The 27,108-nt window shown below is 36.9% G+C and overlaps 2 protein-coding genes across 3 annotated transcripts in view; one reads left to right on the forward strand and one right to left on the reverse strand.

Annotated features, from left to right (window-relative positions):
• Positions 1–6,106: 6,106 nt before the first annotated feature.
• LOC109040087 (serpin I2) lies at positions 6,107–15,530 on the forward strand. 2 transcript variants are annotated; one of them, XM_072297362.1, is made up of 7 exons: positions 6,107–6,256; positions 7,481–7,614; positions 8,712–8,891; positions 9,864–10,029; positions 10,635–10,852; positions 12,138–12,477; positions 13,632–15,530. In XM_072297362.1, the coding sequence occupies exons 1-7, from the start codon at positions 6,244–6,246 to the stop codon at positions 13,775–13,777; spliced, it is 1,197 nt and encodes a 398-aa protein (XP_072153463.1). In that variant the 5' UTR covers positions 6,107–6,243; the 3' UTR covers positions 13,778–15,530. The 2 variants fall into 2 exon arrangements, with proteins under 2 accessions (XP_072153463.1, XP_018911429.2); XM_019055884.2 differs by having other exon boundaries at positions 6,111–6,256; positions 7,487–7,614.
• An 8,340-nt stretch (positions 15,531–23,870) lies between these two features.
• The window catches only part of lov (BTB/POZ domain-containing jim lovell protein), a 37,999-nt gene continuing 34,761 nt past the window's right edge, over positions 23,871–27,108 (reverse strand). Inside the window, 4 exon segments of the mRNA XM_019055885.2 lie at positions 23,871–24,687; positions 24,690–24,994; positions 26,036–26,131; positions 26,812–26,835. Coding sequence (XP_018911430.2) covers positions 24,322–24,687; positions 24,690–24,994; positions 26,036–26,131; positions 26,812–26,835 — 791 coding nt within the window. The 3' untranslated portion in view covers positions 23,871–24,321.

Raw genomic sequence — 27,108 nt, forward strand, 5'->3', positions numbered from 1 at the left:
GTAATTATTGATAGTTTCTCCTTCCCCCACCCTTCCCTTCCTATAAATATGTTTTTTTATACTTCGTTATACAGGTTTATCCTCTGTTTGAATAAGCAAAAACATAAGTTTTTTTTGCCAAAAAAGAAAGAAAACAATTACGCTTGAGTGAAATTTTTGAAACATTTACTTACTTTTAAAAGAATATCCACTTGCTGAACGATAAACAGACGTTTGCGACACTATTAAAAATAAAATGTCCAATTAATAATCCTCTAGACAACGTGTTTTTAGTAGAAGAATCTTCTCTGAAGTATAAAATGGAGACAAAGTATATATGCTGTCAACTAAATTGCACACCGGTTAAACACCGGTTGGTGCGATTGGTCGAATATCTAATTGTATAGGTATTCACTTTCTTTTTTAATTTGGAGGAACACCATCCAAAATGTATTTTTCTCAAATGAAATAGGAGGAATGTTTTAGACTCTTGCAGGAAAACGCAATGAACAGAGACGTCCATCTTGTGCAATAGCGGTATTCCTACTTAAATTCAGCAAATCTAACAAAAAGAAGTGGCCAATAATCGCAATTTTTTCGTTTCAAATGCTACCTTGGTTGATAGATCTGTATTTTATGTCGAATGGCATATAAAATTCTCTGCATAATGTAAAATTCGAATTTTATCAGAATAAATGACAATGGCTCTTGTATCAGTCCGGTTACTAAATCTAGATAACTTCTACACTCACCTGATCTTGCGCGAAGAAAAGGCACTGCTTTCGAAAGTCGCCTAGTAGTCTGCCATTGTGACTCTTCAAGAAACGGAGTCCTTGAATTTTCTGTCAGAGCTGAGCAATCGGTCGGGCTTGACTCCGCAGACATGATTTCTAATCTGAGGCGCCTTTATCTATTCTCGTGTCTTCTCAAAATTTTGCTTTGTCGCCATACTTTTTTCCTTACATAGAAAAATAAATCAGAAATTTTTGTTAGACCACCAGTGAGGACCTCAGGAGATATGTCAAGATTAGATATACAGTAGAATCTAGATTATCTCTCGGACTGGAGCTACCGCGGATAAGTGAAATTCGCGGATAATCCGAAACCCAGCGGTTTGGCCAGGAAAAGAAATTGTAAAGGCTGTGTTTAAAAAAAAAAAAAAATTAAAAAATCTATAATAGCACTCTTCAAATAATAGATTATATAAAGTTTCATCATCGGTTGAAAATGAGAAACTTTCTTCCCAAAGAAGTTATTTTGTCCAGCATCCCTTCTGAGAGGCATTTTTTTTTTGTTTTTTTGTTTTTTTTTGTAGAAGTTGGTGCCATAAAATTGCAGCGTTTTAGGGCCATGGCCACTTAAAAAACCGCGGTTAATCGATGCGTGGATAATTGGGACTCCACTGTAATGTACATACTACCGGGCAGAAAGTCAAGAAAATAATGACGCGTAGTCATAGTTAAATTGTGTGGTGACTTTAGCGTCGCGCAAGCCAGATTAGAGTAGCCATGTTAGAGTCATCTTCGCAGTGTGACGCACCTTCAATCCGGCTAACGGCAATATGCCCACACCCGTGGTCGAATAGTTATTCCATTTCGCCTGCCGTGAGTGAAAGCAAATATCGACAAACAGAAAATCTGCCCGAAAAAATTAAACTCAAAGCAGCACATCGACGGTGAAACTACCAAACCACGTATCTCGTTTGCGGTGTTTAAAAATCTACGCTCACATTTTATTTTTTTGAAGTAGACCAAATCAATATCATTTTTTGAAATTTTCACGGAATTTTTTCCGCACAAAGAGGAAAAATCACAGAAATTTTCAAGACTGGATGTTAAGTAGTTTTTCGTTTAAAAAATAAAGTATGACAGGAAGTCTGCGACGTCGCAAACCGAGATACGTGGTTTGGTAGTTTCACCGTCGATATGTGGTTTATGAAGTGTAAAAAATGAAGGCGAAATTCAAAAACGGGAAACAGAGACTCCACTCGAAAAAGTACATTGTTCCCATGACAACTATTGCTATCTCAGAGCGATTGCAGAAAGCAGCTTATTATACCATTAAGTGTATACGTTCATTTGCAGCACCAGTGAGTCACACCGCTCGTAAATTTAGAGTTATTTTCCGCGCAAGAAATTTTGACCTCCTCAAAATTTACAATTTTCTACGACTCTTTACAACATTTTTACGACTTTCCCTAAAGAGAGTTCCGCAAAGTATTCATTCTCTTTAAACGACTAACTCTGACTGTTGAGAACTAAAGATTTCCCACTCCACTAATACGCACTTCTTGGCTCCTTCTTATTTATAATGCTAAATGAAGATGATTAATTTTTCTAATTACCTCGGTCAAAGGCTTGTCAAAGGCTGAAGAGCTAATCCGTCAACCGAAGATTCACCAAAAATCACCAATGTCAATAAACGCAATAGCTCAATGAATTTTCACCGGGTTTCCCCCTTTTGTTAGTCAGGAGGAGGAGCAAGATCGAAAAATCTCTTTGCTGTGCAAATTGCTCACTCACAAATGGAAGGCGCACTATAACTTGCCACTTTCACGGGAGGCACACACTTTCTGAGAGCTTGTTTTAGTGGTTCTACGTGAGGAGACGTGTTTCTGACCGATAAATTGGATAGATTTGCTAGGAATAGGTACAAGGGCAGCGGATTCACTGGAGCGGCTTATTGTTCGTGACGTGGTTTTATAGGCATTGCAGAAACCTTACAAGTCTGTCTTGACCTTTTCAAAGGTGTTATTGTACATTTAATTCGAGCTAGAAGGGTTACTTAATACTGATGTTCTAATAATTATGATAATATTTGAAATCGGGGTTGCTCTCCATTTCCGTCGCAATGGAATTGAGGACGCCTGTATGTCTTTTATAATGCTGAAAATTACTTTGATATGTCTTCATTCCATACACTCGTGAACAACGTTGACGGAGCATTTCACCGAGTAGCGTTCTGTGAATTTCTGATATTTTTAAGATCTTGCCAAGATTTACAAGATCTCCTGAGTGACAATATTAAAGTGACGATGTTCTTAAAATTGTTTTGAACTAATGACACATTTTGATGTTTTGTTGAATATTGCTATACAAATATTTTAAAAAAATAAGTATAAAAGTCCCAACAATATTTTTAAAATTGAACTTTATAACAATTTGAGTTTTCTCAAAAATATTTTAAATAATGCTCTAATAAGTAGTTTTTTTTTTTTTTTTTTTTTTTTTTTTTTTTTTTTTTTTTTTTTTTTTTAAAAAAATGAATTCGTTAAAAATATTCTCACCTCAGCACTGCAGCATTTTTTAAAATTAATCTAGGTATATGGTAGGGTTTATTGGACACCAGAGGGCTCCTAAATCTCTCCTTGGCCTCCTGGTGGCCCCAGGAGGGGCATACATACATTTCCTACGTATAATAAAAGTACGGGAAAAGTGCTTCTGGCCTCTGCCTAAATAGCATAGAGCAACGAAAAAATTGATATGAAGTTACAATTCGATACAATAAAATTCCACTATTTCTACCTAATTTGGTCAATAAATGCAGATTTTAAAAGTTCAGTAGACTGAGTTCAATATATCAGGAAGATAGGCAATTTGCAACGCAAAGAAAACTTGATTGGAATTTGTTTCCAATTTGCTGATAACACATTCCAGTAAGAGGAGACCCTTCAATTCGTAGATAGGCAGCATACACAACGCATCGATGCCGTAGCAATAATTTTAGGCACCGCGTGGTTGCAATTAAAAACTAGGGGCTCTATTCGGAGTTTTCCCGTTTTCGGCGGCTTTGCTCCCTCTCAGAATTGGATTCTTTTTGAACTGAGCGACTCAATTGAACGGCTATTTTGAAGATAGGTATAACCAACCAAAGTCAAAACATTTAAGAAGTTGATTTCGAAGTTGTTCTTCGTTAATTCTTTGTGTTTCTCTTCGAAAAAATCAACATATGTTTTACTTCACTTTCTACACCTCTTTGGTGTAACAGGACTTAAATATCTTTCAAGAAATTCCTACCTTGTTACCTGATAAAAATACCTGAACTGGATGGACCTCTATATTTGCCTCAGCTAAAGGCTCTCAGATTTTTCCTGTGTACGATAAGTATCTTGATTTATTTTGCGAGGAAAGATCTGTACTTTTAAAGGATGCCTGTCATTATAAATACGTTCAATTTCATATAATACTGTGCAACACCTCTGTTGTGAAATTAGTTGCTTCAGGCGCCGCCGCACGGCGGGCGGGCGGCCAGCACGCAACGCGCAATGGCGCCTACAAACCTAAGAGGATACTTCAAGCATTGTGCAATGCGTGAAGTATCCACTTAGGTTTGTAGGCGCCAGTGAGCCTCTCGCGCTGGCAGCACGCCGCTCCGCTCTGTTTGGCTTTAATATTTATACTCGCATAGTCAGCGTTTTTAAACTCATGATTTTGAAATGTCAGCACACTCTGCATTGATTATTCTCATTTAAATTGATGGGAAAAAATATGTATCAATTTATCAAATGAGAATAATAAAATAATGTGTGGTTTTTAAATATTGGTGGTTCCGTGTCAAATTTAATGATTTCCAAAGCACTTCAATTTTTTCTTTTACATTTTGTGCTTTTATTGTGCTGCAGCGAGGTGTACGCGGAACGAAACGCTCAAAATTTGACGTATTTGACTCTAAAAGATCGATGTACAAATGGGTTAAAACTAAAGATTGAGTGCTTCTTGGTTTTTCTCCCTCTTTTAGTCATTTTTAAAGTTTCTGTCGGCACAACTGCGGCTCATTGAGATTAATGTCGCTTGGAAAAGGTTTCACAAATATTTGTCACGTTTTAAAAATATAAATGTTTTCAAAATGAAGTAATAATTTCGGAAAGGGAAAAAAATTAATAAAAAAGTACCCATACATATATAAGGTATATTGTACTTACATTCAATATTTTAAGGATGGAAATAAAACCAAATATTCACCAATGACAATTTAAAAAGATGATTCAAAAGGAGAAAGTGATAACATTTCATTTAGAAAATGAGCAACCATAACAACACCTCCTTCTCTCTCAATTTCTCATTTCCACATTGTCAATATAATTTTACATACCGACTAAAATATAACGCTTGGACCAAGTCATTGTTGCTTATTTTACGTGTGGGCGTAAACTACTGGACAAAAAAGGTGCGCGGACAAAAAATCGTTGACATAATGTCCTGAAACCCTCACTCATGGTTTTATCAGTAAGAAGCACCCTACACTTAGAGAGGTGGCTAGTAAATCACACTTTTTTTTCACTGAAGCAGACATTCATAAGTGAAAAAAGACGTTTAAAGAACAATTCGTCGTTTTTCTCATGAAAGAACGTAACTCCATTTCACTGTTGCCAAATTTCCCTTTACTAATTGAATTTTCACCAGGGAAATATTGGGCATTTCTGAGTGAAAATTTCACTGATTTTTCCTCTGATTTCGAGCAAAAATCACACAAATTTTGGAAAAAATTGTACATGTATATTCTTGTGAAAAATTGAATTGTTTGAGTCAATTTTGCATCCTTAGGCCTTGTCTCCACGGGACGTTTCATGGAATCCCAGGGAAAAATCTTACTTGCGAAAGTAGGGAAAAATATTGAGTTAGTCAATACTGATCACAGCACAAACTAAGCGTCCTTGGGGAGTCCCAGGAACGTTAAAAGAAGAAGAAGACATTTTGTTGTGTTGTTTTAACGGAAAAGAGCCCGGAAGTTTCATTCCTGCGATTAGAACTTGGGAAAAATCCCGTGAAACGTCCCATGGAGACAAGGCCCTAGAATGGAATTACGTTCTTTCGTCCGGGAAACGACATTTTTTGGCATTATCACTCATCAGCAGGATGCGCCTACCCGCAGAGAATGATATTGTCTCCAAATCTCAATCTCTGAAAATTTGGCGGTTACATCCTTCAAATAACCCGTTCAATTTATGGACGGCCCCCGAAGAGGTTTCAAGGAGCGTCTTAAATTTTTGGTCCGCATGTCGATCCCATCAAGGGCGGACGGGGAAGAGGGGTGGGGGTGGTGTCATCAGCAACGAAGACGATGGTCTTCGGTGTCGTCGGATCCGAATGAATCGTTAAAAACAGTGAGCGATGACCCACTTCTCAGCGACAATCGTCGCGGTGTCGCGTCGGGCGTCGCGGCGCGCCCGATTACGAGATCCAGTCTCCTCTCCGGGCGTCGCGACGCCGACGTCGATGACTCTCAGTCCTTGTTCCGCGCCCCGGTCGCCCCGGTGACATCACCATGCCTCCTTCAGGTGACGCACTTTTACTTTTTACTAATTATCGTTCTACCGTCTGCTTTTCGGCTGTGGAGAATTTACAAGAGATACTTTCATTGTCACTTATACTGCCGTGCTAAGGAAAAACGCCGTATGAACCTTCAGGCGTTGCCAAATTTCGATTGATAAAACACTAATTTACTGGTAAACTTTTGAATCTTTTTCTTCCAATTTTTCAGATAATTTTGCTCGCAATTTCACTCCAAGTTCCTGAAAATTTCAAGGAGAAATATTAATAATTTTCCTCAAAAATAATCATTTTACTGAAGAAAATTTGGCAACTCTAAAATTTTCATACGGCGTTCTTCCTCAGCATGGCAGTATTTGGGTGGCGAAATTTCAAGAAAAAAAAATCGTGAGATTTTAAGTAAGATTTTAAGAGATTTCATGAAATTTCAAAAAGATATGAATGATATATCTTTAATCAATCAGGGAGTACAAACTTTTTTTTTATAATTGGACCGCGTTTAGCAGAAAGGAACCAAACCACATCAGCTGTTGTCAAATTTAATTGTGCTATTTAATTATTTTACATGAAAACGGTTGTGCGGATTAATGTGCAAATGTCAATGAATTTTCTGCATAGTACGAGGCAAATTCCTTAACATTTTCAAAGGCATCTGCACAAATGCTCTCTTGTAAAAAATTAAATTGTCAAGTTAAATTTGGCTGTAGCTGATCTGGCTTGGTTCTTTTCTGCTAAACTTGGTCCATTTATTCATACATTTTAAAAGTCGATAAGCCTTAGTAGATTTTCTTAAGAGTTTTTTTAGTCCTTTTTGCCACTGAACTACTTCTTTTGTCAATTTTACTTAAGAAAATAATCCAAAAAGGTTTCCTAAAATACTAGTTTTTTTAAAATTTCTTTTGAAACTACGAATTTTTCAAGAACAATGTTGACAGTTATTGCGACTTGGGAGGATCACTGACAAAAATATCGAGTTCTAAAGTCGAGAAATGCGTATCATCGATTTCGACATTGTAAATTTTCATTAATGAATTATTTTTTTAAAAATGAAACCATGCGACGGTTTTTCTTAGAAATTTCTGTGAATTTTTTCATTCATTTGATAATATTTGCAGAATTTAGGAGGATGCATGTTGATTACCCTTGGGTACTTCTTGTAAGAAAATTAAATATGCATATTCACACAGGGTAATTCACTTGTTTGTTTCATTTTATAATCATTATTATTTCAGATGTAGGCGTCCTTTTAGCAGCGATAGTATTATTTATCTCTAAAATTCAGTTTTCTAGTGAAGACAATTCGCAACAATCAAATATTAGACTGGTTTCCAAATTTAGCAATAACTTGGTTCCTCATCTATTTAAGGTAAGAGCTAAAAGCGATAAAACACAAAAATTGGGCACAGAAAAATATTTTATGAACATATCAAAGCGAGGTCATAATTATGACATAAATGTATTTTTCAAAGTAAAATGAAATATTAATCATTTATTTTTGCACAGGGTAGAAAGGGAAGTATACATAAGTTCTGGCTATTAAGGCTCTCCGCCAAAATACAACGGCAAAATAATCCATGCTTTTTTTCTTTAGAAGTTCCCGTGGTATTTCTGTGCCGATGTAATTGTTTGTTTGTCAAAAACTGTTACATTATGTTAGAAATATTGGTATTTAACTACCAATAACATGCAATAGTGTCTTTTCATCGATTTCATCGCTCACCTTACTTGATGGTTTATTCAATTCTCTAATGACCCTTGAATTCATAAAAACGTATGCGTGATCAAAACTCATTAGAAAATTGTCTTATGAGGTTTAAACGTTGAAAGATTCATCTATGCCTTTAGCCAATAACTGATGACGTTGTTATAATACATTCCTGAAATGAAATCAAAGAAGGATAAACATTTTTGCTTGCTTGGATTATATGTATTCAAGCTAGCAGAGCTACCCGAGCTTTCCTCAATCTTCAGACTATGCACTTTCGTTGAATTAAGAAATAAAGTTTACCATTGTGTAAATTAAAAATTAACAGGAACTGGCATAATATAAAAAACAATTAGACACATAACACACAATACATGCATCACATTAGGGTTGCGAGAGAGCGAGAAAAGCACGATATTTTTTGTGCGTTCCTTGCCGAGGCTGTCTGGCAGTAGCAGAACTACTATGCGCGCAACTATCCAGGCTCCCAAGTAGCTCAAATTGCCCTCTCGGTAATTGAAGGCGAGCTCAATAGAGTAAGAGACACGTCATTAGAGGAAAAATTAATGTAGGTAGTTGATTTGATTATATTGCCGCATGTTTCAAACTTCTCTTATTTCTCCAATAAATTACGAGGAAAACTATGGAATAAAAGTCTTACAATATTAGAATATCGGCAAACTTTTCCAACACAACCGGTGAGTTAGACACTGATTCCAACACTGGTCGTTAGTTTTCAGAATACTTTATTTTTGCAGGCTCTGTCAGAGGAAAATGAAAATTTGGTGTTCTCCCCATTTGGCCTGGCATCCAACCTTATGATGGTAATTGAAAATGCTGATAAAGCAGCCGTTGGTGAGATTGTTGATGTATTTAAATTGGGCAAAAACCGTATGCAACTGAAACGTGGCTTCAAAACTCTCAACGAAGAATTTATGGTAAGAATAACACAAATAAATTAAAAATTTAACGTTTGCTAAAAAACATCAAATTACTTAAGGTCAAGTTAAGGTGAATCCGGAGTAAGTAGGTTCCGCGTATCGATAACGTTTCGATATGTGACCGATCAGGAGTTCCACTCGGGTTATTAAAAAAATCGGATCGACAGGAGATAGATATGGCTCTAAAGCGTACATGATTGAAATTCGAAGTTAATTAGCCCAAAATAAAGTTAAAAGTACAGCCGAAAAATTTAATTAATTGACTATCGTAATCGATCCATGAAAATTTTGGTTTTTTGGGTCTCACTTTTGTCTTTATTTTTTTGGCCTCAAACTTTAATTGTATACTCTCGAGTCTTGCGAGGTATAAATATATTTCCTATCAATCCGATTTCTTAAAAATGATCTTAGTTAATCTCATAATTAGTTATGCATTGAAGTGCTGGCGATATATGGAGCCATTTACCTTGGATTCACATTAAAAAGAAGGGGGGAAAGACTGAATAATAGTTGTATACCAGAGCTCTTCTACACCCCGGACGGCTGAGTATCCGGAGGTACGTTTTAGCATTGGACTTGAAATTGCCTAGGTCCTCAAGTGAAGGCGTTTTAACACCGCCTCAACATTATCCACGTCGAGTTACCAGGAGGAGCTGAATGGAGCACGACTCTGTGGCTGAACATAATTCGATGCTCCTCTCTTGTAAGTACTTTCCTTTTTCATTGAGTGTATCACTCAAGATAGCGATAAGCATTTTGTAGTCATCTTTAGGTAATCAATACAAATGAATCCATGAATAAAGAATAAAACCGTGGAAAATTCTGATATGAGGGAAGAAATGGACGTATTTATTTAAAGAGCAACCATGTACAAATGAATAAAATCTGAAGATAGTATATCAGCGAGAGATCTAACGCTTATTGTACGTCCTATTCAATGATAATTTAGATTTATTTTTGTTGCCTCAGCTAAACTCACTGAAAGATGATTTGGCCGGAGTCTTCAGTCGGATTTCTGTGGTAACCTCTCAACCTTTGGCGCCATCATTTGAGGAAATATTACGAAACTACTTCCAGGCCAATGTCACCACGGTGCACAATGAAACAGTGCTAGATGAAGATTCAATAGCTCGTGGTAAATATAATTTTTCAAAATTTAGAGAATATTGCAGAGAGGGTGAAGAAAAATCACACGAAATTTTGCACACTAAAGATTGTCTATCGTCCGTCAAAAAAGTAAAATTTAATGGAGAAAATGCAACGATGCAAACTGAGACAAATGATTTCGTGATTTCGCCATTGATACGATATTCTTAATAAGAATCCTGATAGAATGTCGTAATTCTATTGGGATTTCAAAATTTTTAGGCGAAAGAATTCTCATTGGATATTCTCAATGATTCGATCGAGAATTATGTTCCTCATCCTCTGTATAAGCTTTTGACACCGTACGTTAGAGTCGAATAACTGTACGCACATCCGTATATATATAAAATTACTTCGTATTGCTTAGTCCACTTCACTTTCAATGGTGCTTTCAACTTTGTCTATGTCTTCCTTGTGCCATCAAAAAATGGACGCCAATAAATAGAAGAGATTCATCTACATCGCGTCATTAGTTTCCCCCTGCACATGAGTGTTTTTATAGACGAGCTATAAACTGTAGTCCCTAATTGCAAAATTAGTTCAATTAATGTACGTTTCTTTTAACGGTTTGAACGGCTGTTGGAATTTTTTCAGGTACCGCTGTGCGACTTGAGAGTGAAATAGGGGTGGTGAGTCACTGGCTGGATTACCAAAAATTAGCCGTGTACACGTACCTGTCACACAACCCCGCCTCGCTATTTTACTTGTCCCCGAATGTCACCGTCCGAGTCCCCATGATACCGCAAATCGGCGCTTTCCGTGGTGGTTACGTTCCTCAGATCAGAAGTTACGTCGCTGAGTTGAAACTGCAGGTAAGTTGTATCGCTGTCTCTTCAATTCTCATCCTCTCGATATGAAAGCACACAGCTATTAAAGCTGTATCTAAAGCAGGAGCTTTATAGATCGGAGCCGCAATTACGGGCTATATAGACATACCGTCCGTTGCGGGCTAAAAGGCCAAAAATTCCGGCTACTGGAGCCGTAGCTTCGGCCTCTGAACCGAGAGCAATCGAAGCTACGCCTACAGCAGCCGGAATTTTCGGCCTCTGAGCCCGAAACGGACGGTATGTCAATATACCCCGTAATTGCGGCTCCCACGGCCCGAGTTCTTTTTCAGTGGTCATTGAATATTTCTTAGCTTATGAAAAAAGTCCACCTGACAGAGAGTGCCAAAGCTTTTTTATATTATTAGACTTAATAATGAGAAAGCCGTAAGTGCGCCAGAATGATTGACGTTGTTTCAGACAAAACATCTGCCAGGAACATTATTCCTCCAGATAGCCAATGTGAGCAATACTTTTTAGTAGAATGGCGCCCTTTTCTGTACTAACCTGAAAATTGTTTTGTTATGTGTCTCAAACACAACTACGAAGTCATGTAGAGGGTGGTAGCTCTTACGGCAGTCATGCCCAACACCAGGCTAATATGAAAATGAAAACCACCCTCTTACGAAATGTTCACCCGTGCCATTGTATCGTTCTTGAAGCGAGAAGCTGAAAAATGCATATTTCTTCACAGATTGTGGAGTTAGAAGCAGTGTTCGAAACTCACAGGCTCCAACGCGCCAAATACGCCTAAAAAATCGGCCATGGCGCCTAAAAAATCGGCCATGGCGCCTAAAAAATGAAGGCTCTGCGCCAACGTGGCCCCTAAAAATTGCCCCTAGAAATCTGAATTTTCATATTAGGTGATTATCCAAAATTTTCAGCACCACAAGGGAGAGCTTTTTCTATTCTTCACGATTTCATCATTTGTGCTTTCGTCTTCCCCAAGTTACAGCTACTTACTAGTTCTGTTACGAAAACATCTTGCGTCTAACTTTTCACTAAATGCGCCGTAATATATAGGCAAAAAGTCAATTTGGCCCCTAAAAAATCTTCAATGGCGCCTAAAAATTGGGCTTGATGCGCCACATGGCTCCTAAAATTCAAAGAAGAGTTTCGAACACTGGTTAGGAGTGTATTTGAGACTGTCCTAATGCTCTCAGCGTGATTTTTAAGTCATTCTTTGTTAGGAATAACTCCTCTTTTTGCTCTAGCTGAAGTTTGCGGCAGGCTCATTATTGGTGTAATTTGAAAGTATAATAATTGATTTCAGACCAGCTGCATGAGGCTAGTTCTGCTGATGCCAAACGTGACGAGCTCCGGGAGCTCGGAAGAGGAGTTGGCCAAACTGTCGTTCAGATCCGGGCTCGACGAACTGCTCAACGTGATCCCGGCGAAGGAGATGGAGGTGTTGCTCCCGCAGCTGGCCATCATCAAGAAAGACATAGACCTCGAGCAAGTCCTCCGCGATTTCGGAGTCGATCTCATCTTCAACGACACGCTCGTCGAAAGGAGCAAAGACAGCGTTTACATCGAGTCGATCAAACAAAACGCTTATTTCTCCACCTCTTTCACCACCGTCAACTCGGCCAGCGCCATAGAGGCCGACCTAGGTAAGAGCACCGGTAGCTTGATTCTTAATTATTTTTAAATTCAATAATTTAATTTCTGAACTTTTGACTCTGACTCCAGTTGAGGATGTGCATGTAATTAGTAAAACTTTTCTGGTACTAAACAGTCATATGTTTGCGCGAATATTCAATATTCAACGAGGAAGCGTTAATCTGGCAACCTTGGTAGTTTGTGGTAGATAACTACATTGCGGAAGACTGTTCATTCCCTCCTCAATTACGGGCATGTCTTACTTCGATGGATAACCCTCGCAGCACGAATGGCCTAGACATTTAAAAGGTGAACTAGGGACCTGGGGCAGCTACGCGGCCGCCAACCATTGGAAAAACCTACACGTAAAAAATCGCAGAACAACTGTGTTCAATTTTTCAAGAGGTGAAAGGATTCAACACGCAGTCTTACAGCATTGCTACAGTCTTGTACGCGCTAATAAGCGTTTCACGCCGACTGACCGATTGCATTGCGTTTGGCGCAATGCGAGAAGTATTCATGCAGTCTTGTAGGCGCTAATATGGGCTTGACACCGACCGCACTGTTTGGCGCAATGCGTGAAGTATTCCCAAAGTCTTGCAGGCGCTAATATACGTTTAACGCCGGCCGCACTGTGTTTGGTGCGATTATTCGAACTCGCGTTAGAATAATCTCGGCATCGAGCAGTAGAGCTTAAAATGATTTTTTCGACGCTGTACGAGCATTCCTATGTTGCCTTGTTTCTTCCGATTGAATATTTTTTCCGAAAAAAGTTGGGAAAGTTTTTCATACCCACGACCATTATTCAATCTTTTCACTTCATTGATCATCAGAAGGTAAAAAATCGCTGACCCATCATAGGAATAATACGTTTATTGTTAGCTCACAGATCTTAGTCATTAATTAAGTACCCTCCAATTTTCGCCCAGTAAACTTTAGTATCTTCATTCATTATTTTAAATGAAGGAAAAGAAAGAATAGGAAGTATATGAATTATGCTTGGCCATGAAATATGCTCTCACTTATCTATACGCGACCTTTTTTTACTGTAATTAGTGTCGTCTTCATTTGAAGTGGCTGCATCCACGTAACGGACATTGTCTCAGTGCATCTCGGCTTTTTAGGTTTTTGTGCGTCATCTAAACATGTTTTTAATTTGTTTCAGGTATAAGACCCTCAGCCAGAAAGAAAAGACAAGTGAAAACGAGGCTGATGTTCAACAAACCCTTCCTCTTCTACTTAATGCACTGTAGAAATGGGCTGATCCTTTTGACTGGAAAAGTGGTGAATCCTACGCAAGTGCCCTCTTGATGATTCTATATGTTTGCCGAAAATTCACTTTTTATTCTGGAAGTGTTTTAAACATAAAGAAAAATGTTAGGGGTTATCCCCTAAAATTGTGACGATACCAAAATTTGTTGAATGATATGGAAATTTCCAATTAATTTTGGTAGTGCCGGAACTCAAGTTGGGGTATAGTACCGTAACATTTGGGTTATTAACCTAATTTGTTGGATTACTAGCAAAATTAATTGGAAATGTCCAAGTCGGGACTCAACCCCTAACTCTCTTTTTTTCGTGAATAGAGGATAGAGAAAACCCAGGATATAATTCCCAGGTCAAGTGCGATTAACTATTGCGCTTACTTCCTCAGTGAAAGAGATCTCTACTCTAATGATCGAAATACCTATTCGTTCTTCTTATAATTTGGGATACCTAATGTCACACACTTTGAAGGCTTAATAATATAAATTAACGGAATTTTTGTCGATTTTTGTAAGGCGGTTCATTTTTATGTATCTAAAAAATGTAGCATCGCATGTTAGAGTTTATGTTAATTTTTTTAAAAGTTGAATTCCATAATTTCATGAGTGGCAATGACTGTGAAATTGATTTCTTTCATCGTCATTAGAGAATAGGTCCATGATAAAAATTACTTTTTGAGACTTTTTACAATCACAATTTTACAGGGGTGATTAATAAGTCATTGCTTCAAGATCGAAATAAAAAAAAATGTATGTGTCAGTCTCGTGCGATGTCAAACGTGAAAGGAAGTCGGAAAGTTCATCTATATCAAACGCTCATTTGCTGAAAATATAATTCTAAAACTTTGATATTTAACATTATTTCCCAGTGGAGGGTTTTTTTCGTTCAATATTTGTTAATGAATCTGCGCGGCGGACTTTTTAAAAGCAAACCTCTGTTTCGCAGGACGAGACTTATTTTTCATTGTCTTTTCAACTATTCGTCCCAAATTAGTTAAGCTGCTTAAGAGGGTATGTATCTGAACCGTGAATTGAAATCCCCCCCCCCCACCCCCACTAGCTTTTCACAGTCATACGACGCCAGAACACATTCAAGTTTCTCAATGCATAAGTTTCAAAACTATTCAGTCTTCTAATGACGAAAATTCGACTTGAGCCATAGAGTGCGAATATTGGATGGAGGATTCAATAAACTTCTTAATCAAATGACATCTTTATTAAACAGCGACATTTTCAAAAAGGGAATATAAATCTGTTTCATGATACACAGCATGGATCAATTATATATAGAACTCTGGATCTAAGGATTCCTAAAAGTCGTATACATGTACTTATTTTTTATTAACAATACAAAATAGTAGTAATTCTTTCCTATTCTTCTTGTTTTTGTTTTTGTTTTATTTCACAGAGGGGCTCTTCAAATTACTTTACCATTAAACTCGTATATTTTATGTAATGTAAGTGGAAGGCTATCCCTGACTGGAATCCAATACCCTGCAATAAGTAAAACAATTATTTTAAAAATTGTAAATAAAACGGGGGAAACATTCTCAAGTTTTGACACAGGTCCAAAAATCCTGTTCCGCTTTAAAAAGAGAGTGTTATTCGTAGCAAAACAGCAATGCAGCTGCGTATTACGTCTGTAAAACTTGTCAGAAAGTGTTTACATTAGGCTTCAGTTTTTTTCCTTACCAAATAAACTAGCGAATGTCACGCGTATTAATGTGTTACAGGTGTCTGTTCAATTTCACAATGCTTTTGTCCATTTCTCCAAAATAAAAACAAAACTGAATAAAATAGCAACTGGTGCTGCTTTTCCCCCTTTTTTTATACAGGGTGATCCAAAAGTCTCGCCCCACCCCCATAACCCCCTAGGTGCTTGAACTTATTTGAGGCGGTCTCAAAAATAGTTTCCTCTTAATCAGAAGCACTCACAAAATTTCAAGTCTCGATCTTAATTTGTTCAAAAATTACAGGGGTGATGCTTGTGCTAGCGGTGCGGAAATTTTTGGATCACCTTGTATGTAGACACTATGTATGAAGCTCATCTTGCATAGAGCCTAATCTGAAAAAGTAGTCGGAGAGGTTCATATGCTATCTTTGTTTCGTCCTGAGCCTTGAGCCATATTCGGATGTCATTAAACAAATGTGATCGATCAAAATCTACACCTGTAGATTAGAGGAGCATCAAAGGTATTTCAAAGTAGGACGTTCTATCAGTTACGCCATTGTGATTCTTTTCAAATTGCCCATTATAGATGAATAGATTTTCCGCAGTGAAGTATTCGCACATGCTCAATCGCTTATCATTTCCGCAACCTTAGGTAAATGTCGATAGCATCCTGTACCTCCCGTTTTGCCCGTTCAAAATTTCTCGAGAGTTTCGAAGTAACGGTTAGTCTGGGGCGACATTATTTTTCAAAAGAGCCCAAAACGGTTTTATCTTGATATTGTGTGTTATGCTCTATTTTTACCCCTGCATCCCTTTCTTGGTACGCATAAGATGGATTTTAGAAAATATAGGATTAAAAAGATAAAAGACTGATCAATTGTCATTATATTTTATTCACTAATGGATAATTCGTTTTTAGCGTTTAAAACTGGATTTCCATGAACTTTTTCAATGAGCCTCAATGGATACCTATGGATTTCCCCCCAAATTCTGTGTTATTCCTAAGCAAATACCAGGTCATTAAAGATTTTCATAAAAATTAGCTGTTACCATCGGCACTCAAAATGCATTCTTATCGGTCCTGTATTCATCGAGGATTTCGTAGGTATTTAATTAGTGACGTCAGTTTAAGGTTGCCAGGGCGTGTGAAAAATCTGGATATTTTACACGAAGTCAAATATAAAAATGTGCTGAATTTCCAACGCATCTGGCAACAATGTGTCAGTTTTTCAACGATTAGAAAAATGAAAATTGCTTTACAGAGCCTCTCTTCTGGTCTATGTGCACACTCGACGGAAGAGTATTGTAAAACTGATTTGAGCCGAAAATAGCGAAAATGCAGAGTAAAATTTTATCTAAAGACAGTCTCCAACATTTTTGTTGGGCATTTCCTTATTTTTTTGACTCCAAACGAGAATATATAATAATTAGGTATAACCTAATTCGTGTACTGTGCAGAGGCGTCGCTTATTTTTCACACTTTTATTCAATCTTTTTTTTTTAAAGTTAGAAAAAAAGAAGTTTTCTTTTAAGTAGGTATCACAATTTGAATGTATATTCAATTTTAACATTAACTTATTATTAACAGAAAAATCAAACGAGGAGAAACTAATACGACATGATGGATCTCAGAGAGGGGATTTATAATTAAACGGATAAAGTAACTGAAAATAGAACGTAATAGTACAAAACATGTAAATAAACGTTAATACACATACATACACTAATATTATTGTACAGATATGTGTTTAACATTCCACATTTCATTCCTTCATAAAAATCAATGCGGGGGAAATTCAAAAGAAATTTGACGTAAAAGATGAACATATCTAACATTTTAACAATGAAATATTTGAGATAAAAATATGCATGTACCAATTAATTGTTTCCTCATCGGCAAACTAAAACATTCAAGTCTCATTCGCAAAAATTATAGCTATGGGTAATACGAAAAAAACACTCGTTGTAGCACGAAAAGTTTAAATTATAATAAGTAAGGAATGCTTTGCAAAATATTCGTAATTTTTGAATGAAAACTGCCCATTCGCGAGTTTTGGAAAAGAATATAAATTAAGACATAAATTGCCACTGAAAGTATAAACTTAAAATAAATTATAGCTCGTATACCTCATTGATGATCTAACTTACGAGCCTTTCTGGAGTATTCCGAATGTTATCTGCTTTATTAAATTTACACTTTTGGCCAGTTTGTAAATTTGAAGCAAAATTTGTTTTCAGTAGATAGGCTTTTTTTCTAAAAAAAAGGGACAGGAAGAGAGAGATGGAAAAAGAGACACAAAAATATGTATCAATAAGTAATGAAAGAAAATCGCATTCAATCCTAGGTAGGAATTTTGTTTTTTTTACAATTATTGCACCCGAAGATTTATCAAAAAGTCGAAAGTAAACACTTATTTAAGACGTGTTTTCTTTAATATTTCAATATCATACTATGTACCATTTTTAGGTATTTTAAAAACTAAAAATTTGTTTCGAAATGTTCACACTCCTATAACGCCACTTGATCGGAGTTACATCAGTTTATCACTTTTAATCTCCGATTTTCAGTGATTTATTTTATTCTTACAGATGTTTTTATCTTAAACTTACGGGGGTTTGAAGATTTGAAAGTTTGAAGAGAAGCCTTCAATAGTCAAATAACGAGGGCACAACTACGTAACCCCTATACTTCACTCAAACACTATCATTATCATTATGCTTAATACTTATTAATTCTAATTTCATTTTTTACCAACTCTAATTGTATAAATTAGTTTTTGATTTTTTTAAAATTTTAATAGGAACATTACCGTCAATTGAGAAGTTTCAAAGTTTCTCTCTCAAGTTGTTAGACATCTCACCCATGCAAAGTGGAAGTTTTGCAAATTGTCACATTATTACGAGGGCATTGGCTATGAAATTAATGACATAATGTTGTGATAAAACAAACCTCAATATTTCTCTTAATCGTATATTCAAAAGGGGACCGGTTCTCACTTAGTGTATCATTCATTATTATTCAAATTCCACTTGCAGGATGGGTCATCAAAAAATACCAGTGGCGATTCTAGAGTGTTGGAAAAGTTGTTTATCCTCCATTTAAATGTATAAAAACAATCGATTATCGATATTTTTAGTGGATTTAAATGGGGAAAAACTGTTTTTTCAACTTGCAAAATCACCACTAAAAATACTAACTACGCACACTCCATTCATGTAAGAATACTAGATTATTTTGAAAAGTAAATTAAATTTCACGGACATTTCGGCCATGTATGATAATGATTACGACTCTTCGTGGGGTGGAAAGTCTTGGAAGTAAGAGACAAGCATTATGAAAAAAATCGCGGAAAAATTGACCTATAGCTATTAAAAAAACTTATGTAAAGTGGTAACATGTTGTGTGGATTTCTGGGAAGGTATGGAAAAGATTCTCAAGCATATGAATATGGGACCAAAGGAAAATTAATCAAAGACAGAGGCAAGAACATAGAAAAGCGACTGAAAAAACCTGATCGGATGTTCTGGGAGCGGTATGCTGAAACATAATGTAGAGAGAAAGGAAGAAAAAGAATAAATAAATCAGGAATGTAGAAACACGTACCGATTGTAAAAATACTATGTACAACTGGAGGTAATTTTCATGGCTTACATGTAATAAAGAATATTTGTTTGTAAAATGGCAATATTTCAGGAACTGTAATTCAATTAATTGAAGGGATAAAATGTGAACACTTTAGGAAAAATGTATCAATTATCATACATTTAATTTGAAGGGGCGGATTTTTATTTCAATGGTAAGATGATGACTAACTATTGTGTACAAATCTCCTTTAAGGAAGAGACCCTTGCTGACTGATCGATAAGAAGAATTTCTATCAACTTTAGTGAAAAAAATCAAGTGAAAAAACTGTTTAGTATTCATTCATTTCTTGAAATATGAGATTAACGTATTTTTGGGCATTTGCAGGGACAGTTCATTGAAATATGTCATTAAAGGGTTGTGCAATTTCCTGATGCCTATGGACACTTTACATGAAATCGTTATATTTTGATAGGGTTCAGCAAAGCGGTCACACATTGCGGTGTTTCAAAATCTCATCTCCAATTTCAATATTTTGGAAGGTAACCAACCGACACTTTTACTCGAAAATTATTGCAATTTTTTCTGAAACGGATTTTGCCATGAAATTTCAAGCGACAATGTTGCTTGGTTTCCTCCAAAAATGCGAAACAACAAAAAAGAGCGGAAAATTTTGAACGCCACAAAGGACATGCGTATTCTCATAATTTTGCCCTTGATATCTTGAAATTATAGGAATGTCATGTAATTTCAGTTTCCTTGTTTGGATCAGTGACTATAGTTGTATTTAACTACTGTCCCTTCATTACATAGCACCATAATAGGGACAACATTATAGCCATCTAATCAGTGGCAAGACGTGAACTCGTTCTCTTAGTTTAGATGAGTACATTCTCTTACAATTAGAACAGATCTACGGAGGTTGTGTACAGAACTAAGTATTATAAATGATTCAATTCTGACTTTGCAAATTATATTCTAGCGGCAAAGTGAAAAACACATGGTTTCACAAACGAGGAACACCCGACGAATCTGGATTGCACAATGTCCACGTGCCCTTAACATTTCGTTGCCCTCTAACGTAAGGGCGTATCTCAATTTTCAAGTGAGCCCTGTTTTACGTGTAAATTCAGGCTCTCTGAGGTTCATGCTATAATCGAGATACACGCCTTTACATCAGAGGAACGGCGATTTCAGCCGAATCCAGCAGAAAGGAATCACTCTTTTTGCCTCATTTCAGAAACCAGGTGTTTTTCATTGATTTACCATTTTTACCATTACAGATAGGTGATTTTGAAAACGCATGCTTCTAATTAGTACTTTTCTGTTATACTCAGTCATTTTAGCTTATTTATACTTCATTACTATGACCAGCCTCGAAAACTGTATATAGTAGTGTCTTAGAGCCTATAAAAAATAAAATAAGAGTAGGAAAACGATACGGTTTCGAGCAAAAGACAGGTACAAAAAATAAAAACAAAAATTCACTCAAACGCATTTTAAAGCTTTTTTGCCGACAGTCAGATGAGCGAATAATGTTGAACAATCTTCTTGATTGCATCAATCCCATGAAGGAAAAAAGAGACTTAGAAGAAAAGGAAAATCATAGAGGAAGAGAAATGGCAAGAATGGACAGGAGAAAAATGAGGCTCATAAGCGCATAATGGAATGTACAGAGACCGCCAATCAGTGCTCAGTTTTTTCTACATTTTGCAGAGACAGTTGGATCACGAGTTAAATATTATTTGAGTTTTGCCGCGTGTTAAAATAAAAAAAATGAAAGAAAGAAAATGTGTATCGATGGCAAAATGCGAATAATGCGCATTCATTCAAAACGATTGAAAATTTCCGATTATGTTTAATTTCTTCCAAGGGTCACTAATCAAAGTGCCTCTTTGCGAGTTTGTGTGGATTTTTTTTTAATAAAAGAGGAGAATTCACAAAAAATTTCACAAAAGTGTTGGCTTTCTAAATTTGAAAGAATAAAACATGATCAAAGATTTACAACTTCGCAATTTAAGGTACGCATATTCTTTGAGCCATCAATGTCCTGGTTGAGAAATGTTCTGTTTCTCAATCACTCACGATCAAATCTTGGCAAATATTGATTATAGCGAACGATATACATGTCTCATTCATTTCTATGGCGCTCGCAGGAATCCGGGAGTGAAAAAGAGTAATGGAGAAGAAAAAAATCCGATGCGTAAAGAAAGAGTAACTGTACCATGTGTGCTGAAAAAAAAAAAAGTCGAAAAGAATCTGTATCACATTGAGTAAGATATGCTACACGGTAGAATGGAGAAAAAAAATAAAGTAGAAAAAAAATATATGCAATATCTATTGGCAGTTGATTATTCTCTGTAAAACGAGTGAGAAACATAAAAATAAGAAAAACGGAACAAATAAAAATAAAATGCAAGAAACAACTATAAAATAATCCTATGCGGCTTAAGTATTGGCCTGCAAGAAAAATAATTAGAATTATAAATAAATAAATCATAGGAAGCACTGTTGCATTTAGGACGTGGTACAACTGTACCGTCATTAACTATTTGTCCGTAAGAGAGCCTTTAAAGAGTGATCATACTTAAGAGCTCGTCTTTTGACACATTATTTTAAACCTATTTTGTTTCTCAAATATTTTTGCGTCGAAATTGTGGTTTTAGTGAAGGAACTTGTAAAGCAGTAAGTAGAGCAGCATGAAATTAAGGATTAAAGGAACACTATTGGAGCACTGATTATTTTGCCTTCAGTGTGAATAGAAACTTTTTTCCTTAAGAAAACGCGTAGTAAACTCCTTCACCCTAGTTGGGTTTAGATTGGACAGGCAACTAAACTAACTCCGTGACAAGGCGTAGGGTATCACACAAATTGAAGGCGCTCCAAATCGAGATAGTTTTTTTGAAGACCATCTCTCATCAAACTTTCACTACGCCGATACGCATTATTGCAATTCATCGAACGCGAACCTCATGCAGATCGCCGGCGATTGCTTATTGCCTGCAACATTTGCACCCGTATCACCAACTCTAGGTAATTTTGAGATAATTTAGAAAAAATAGCGGTATTCACGATTTTTAGCGTATTGCGTATAGCGATAGCGTAAATGATTTGATTTACTATTCTCCATTAGATTGGATTTGATGAAAATGAATGTATATATACGTAACACATTGCTCCCGCGTTTAGTGTTCCACACGAAATGCCTGTTCGAATTTTTCCATCTCTATGCAAAACGGTTTCCTAGAGCTTGTTTGAATATTCTGATGCTATTTATCTTGAAAACAGTCGAAAATAGACCTCCCTTGTTTATTATCATAGCAGCCCTTTGTATTCGCTGGAGTAAGATTACTCGCTAAAGGCTCTGTTACTTCAGAGGAACTTAAAACTGTGATTGCACATAAATTAACTAAAATACTAATAGTTAACTGTGGTTTGATCATTGATATAAATAATAAAAGTCTGCATGAAAAAATAAGAAAACAATAAAACTAAAAAAAGAAAAACCATACCCAAAGAATAAAAAGAATAAAAGTCCTGAAAATTTGGGGAGAATTTGGTGGAAAATAGCCGAGACGTTCAAAAAGCCGCGAATCGATAGTTAAAATAAGTTTCGAACTTAAAATAAAATTCAAGAGAGTCAAATTTTTTTTCAAAAGTAAAAAGTCAATAAAATGGTGCGAATTTTGATAAGAAAATTTGAGAATTTTGCTCCGAAATTTTGGTGAAAAACTGAGGAAACATAATAGAAAATACAGACAAGATCGTTACAAACTGTGAGTTCCTGATCAATCTGCGGTATACAAGAAGAATAACAACGATGCATATTAAATACTCCTAAATCTAATGTCAACAAAGAAAAACTCGGACACGAGTCCAATATAAAACCCCCACTCATATTCCACTCGAGGTGAAGTTGTCTATTACATCGATAATTGATTCTCTAACTATTGTATATCGAATAATGTTTAAACATAACTATTTGAAAATAATTTAAATACTTATATTTATAAATATTCATCATAACACATTCATAGAGTTAAGAACGACGTCTTTGTGATTCCTAGCTGTAGTTTTCAATGGTAAATAGAATTAACTTTACACTCATATTTATACCCGGTCCAGCGGACCGGCGATTAGATTTTTATACCTAAAAAAGAAGCTCACAGTTAATCGTGGACCATTCCAATAGTATTACACCCAATTGAATAACTAATATTAACATTTGAACATTGCCCTGACTTGATAATCAGGCCACAAGCTGATGCCTCGGAAGATTGTCTCTTCCCCACCAGCGGTGACTCTTAAAAGTTCTTGTAAAAAATTAACTAAAAAGGTGAATTTTACGTAAGAATAATCTTGAATCAGGAAACGCTACCCATACGCTTAGTTGAGAAAAAAAATTGGATTTTACCGATGACGAGGCGTGAATGATCTATTATCGATATTTTTCCATTTGAGGCAATGGTAAAGAATCGATTATTAGCGTTCGTTGCGAACAACCTGTTTATCGATCCTTTTCCATAGGTTTAAACGGCAGATACATCGATACATCGCAAAGCACGCCATGGTCGCCACGTCACTGGATTTAACGTCTTATTTTTGTGACGTGACTTGAAATTAAAAATTATTCAACTTGGAGTTAAATTTTACTCGTTTCTCATACAAATCTTGTAATAAATTGAAAAGTACTAAGTTCCCATAAGAAACATCAAGAGGAAATCCCGTGAAGTTCAATAATTTTTTCATTTAAAAATACGAGTGAAAGAGGGGCGTCATTTGGGGAGAGCAAGAGGGAGGTACAATTTAAACCCCTCCCCCCCGCTCCATTCATTCAAGGTTTCTTTACATGGGCTACAGTGGCAAAAATGTATTCATTTAAAAAAAAAAATGTAGTAGATTTTTATGGTATTCTACACACTACCCTGGAGTAAATTGGACTGCATTTGGCAATTTGGAACCATAAATTCTGGCTATTCTGGAAAAACATTTATGTACATAGGAAAACTAATGGCACATACGTTGTTTTTAAAACCGGGCTAGAATTTATAGTTCTAAATTTCAAAATGCAGTCCGATTATTCCTCTTCTAAACAATTTTTACCCCCATTTGCCAAAACGTGGTTGAAATGACACCCCTGCTAGGGAAAGGGGTTCCTAATTCACAGATTTCCACAATAAATCACGTAAAATTCACCATATCTCGAAACGTACGCTTCCATATTCGGATTCTCACAATTTTTTCAACAGCCACTGCTACCGGGGATACCTTATTTTTTGACTTGACTCATCAAATTCTTGTACGACGCCAGCGTGAAATCGACGAAGAAGCCTTGTCAATCCTTCCCGTTCTGCTCGATGAGTCGCTGGGGGGTCATCTCGTGGTTGGAGCGCGGGCTGGCGTCCATCTCCTCCTCGCCGTCCATCGAGTTGTGATAGTCGTCCTTGATCGGGCTACTCCGCACGGAGTCCTCTTTGGTGTAGTCGATGGGGGTCGACCGGAGTCTTTGGTTTTCCTCTTTCGCGTAGTCGATGGCCAGCTGGCGCGGCGGCGACGAATCGCGGTTCTTCTCGGATTGCGGTAACAGGTGGACCATCCCCACGGGGACTGGGAAGGAGGACGAGAAGTCGGGGTAGAAGTTGGCCGTCGGGTAGGACGACGCGTTGAACCCGGGCGGCCCGAGCATGAGGTCCGGCTCGGGCCCTTGTGCGACTTGACGCTCTGGTTGTTGTTGTTGGCCGCCAGGGAGCCCAGCCCCAGGAGGTCCAGCGGCCCGTTGATGTCCCCGAAGCACTCTTTCTTCAATTGTTCTAGTTTCAGCGACTTCCCGTATTTCCCGCGGACGTACATGAGGAGGCTGTTGTACGGGATCCCGAATATCCGGGAGGCCTGTGACGTCGTCATCTTCTTGTTCCAGACGTGGGAGAGGGCCTCCGTCAGCTCGGCGTTAGTCCACGATCGCGGCGGGCCTCCCCGGGGAGCGCTGTGCTGTCCCTTCGGTCGGCCCACTTGAAAACAAGAAAAATAGATCAAATTAGGACGCGCTTTAAGACTTAGTCAAGGTCCAGCGGGCTGATTGTTGAAATTGATAGACAAAGCTAAAGACAAAGAAGACAAAAGGGATATGAAAGGATTCTATTGGTCAAGGCGGATGGTTGCAATGGACAAAGAAGGTAGATAATAGAATAATTAACGGCAACCCACGAGAGACCCTATAGTTAGTTCAGAATTTTCTCCCTTAGTCTATAGGAACCAACCATTTCAACCAAAAGGATCGCTCCATACTCTCTATGTCTTCTTTGCCTATCGCTTTGTCTATCAATTTCAACAATCAGCCCGCAGTTAGAGTTAACTTGTAATAGACTCCCGTATTGGCTGGTCGGAACTAAGGAGGGTGGGGGCCTGCCTCTCTCCAGAATAACCTAGCCAGGTAAATGCGTGCCATATGTTTCATGTGCAAGGGACAGTCCTTAGAAACAAGTTCCCTGACACGATACGATGCTCGCAAAAGTATAATTTTTCAAACGCGCACCCGTTAGGGCGCTTGAAGGACCTCTAATCATACGGTTTTTTTTTTTTTTTGTTTGTTTTCTTCTTTTCTCAAAACGATAATTGATTTGGACACATCATACTATAAGTTTAACAAACCTAGCCTTAATTTTTTTCAAATGTTAAAGTGAGCGACATCTCAACGCCCGTTGATTGACATTGGCGAAGAGATACAACTATTCGTGATTGATAGATGTCTGTGTTGCATCTGTAAAATTTAAGGCGCAATGCCGTGAGGGCGTGAACTCACACCGCTCGCTCTATACTGCAGTGAGATGTGGAGGGGAGGTTTCTCCTGTCTTCGGCTGCGTTATCTTTCAATTTTTTTTTTCAATTTGATGACTGATCCTTTTCTTACGTTGTTTGTGGACCCGAATCTAAAGCTCGTACAAACTGACCCCATACAACTTGCGGTTCACGTGTTTTTAGCAAGTCTCGAGTCTATTAGACCCAGATTTGACATGCAAGGATTAAAAGAAGACGAACGTAGATGAACTTACTTTTTTTCTTCGAAGAAATATGATGATTTTCGTGCCTAGACTCATTAATGTCGTTCATCAGTGCGTTTCGACAGCTCTCCATGCCTGGAAATAAACCTGAAAAAATAAATACATGAAGGATAAATAAAAGTATAATCAAACTGAACACTTCAGGAAAAAAAGCCGTGCAACCAAACATTCAAAATTATTTATTTTTGTTTCATTACTTTTGTTCTTTGAGGACAATCTATCATAAAATTGGACGATGTATTCTCCTTGAACTGTTTTGTTTATTTAATTATTTTACTCGAAATATTCAAGAAAAAGTCTAGCTTTGCTCTGAATGATTGTGACCAACTCTTTGATTCTCCCTTGAGTTTAAAATGTACTTTTTTTTATCCGAAATGAGGGGGAAAATTTATCAACCAAGAACTGTATAGAATATTTTACCCTTACAAAAGAACGTTTACTTTTCTCATACTAAGGAAGCAGTAAATAATGACCCGCTAAAACAGCTACTTTTGGGATGCCGAATCGGACTTCAATTTATTTAAGAAATATGTTGATATCTGTTAGCACCTTATGAGCGCGTGCTTGACGCATCAATTCAGTTTCCAATTCTCATTTCTGTCGTGCGACAAATCGATCAAAAGTTGACTGCTTCAAGTTGTGTGCAACAGAAGCGCACTGTCCTGTTTCATTTAAAGGTACTAGGTAAAATATTTCGTTAACGAATAAATAATATACTAACAATCTAGTCTCACTGTCTAAATTTTAACTGTAGCTCAAGATCTTACCTAAATGCGAATCCAAGGAAAACACTGAAAAAATAAATTTAAAACTAAATTAATACAGTTTTGCGGCGAGCCCAAACACTTCAAAAATTTGAAATTTTATCAGTTTTGAATAAATTCAAGGAGAATACACGTTCTGATTTAGGGATTATTGAATTGATTAATTCAAAACGCATTTAATGCGTTTGACCATTAGGGAGAAGATTTCTGAAGACCATCTGAGAAGATTTTTGTCTTTTATTTGAAAATTTTTGAGGCACAGAGCGCCTTTTTGAGTCCTGATTGTTTTAATTGAGCAGA

This window comes from Bemisia tabaci, chromosome 2 (genome assembly GCF_918797505.1).
Source record: "Bemisia tabaci chromosome 2, PGI_BMITA_v3".
NCBI lineage: Eukaryota > Metazoa > Arthropoda > Insecta > Hemiptera > Aleyrodidae > Bemisia > Bemisia tabaci.

What these genes read in the sequence shown, in the direction of transcription:
- LOC109040087 (XM_072297362.1), top strand. An exon ending in TGGTTCCTCATCTATTTAAG is followed by an intron (nt 7,615 to 8,711) that starts GTAAGAGCTAAA and finishes TTATTTTTGCAG; the next exon opens with GCTCTGTCAGAGGAAAATGA. An exon ending in TGAAGATTCAATAGCTCGTG is followed by an intron (nt 10,030 to 10,634) that starts GTAAATATAATT and finishes GAATTTTTTCAG; the next exon opens with GTACCGCTGTGCGACTTGAG.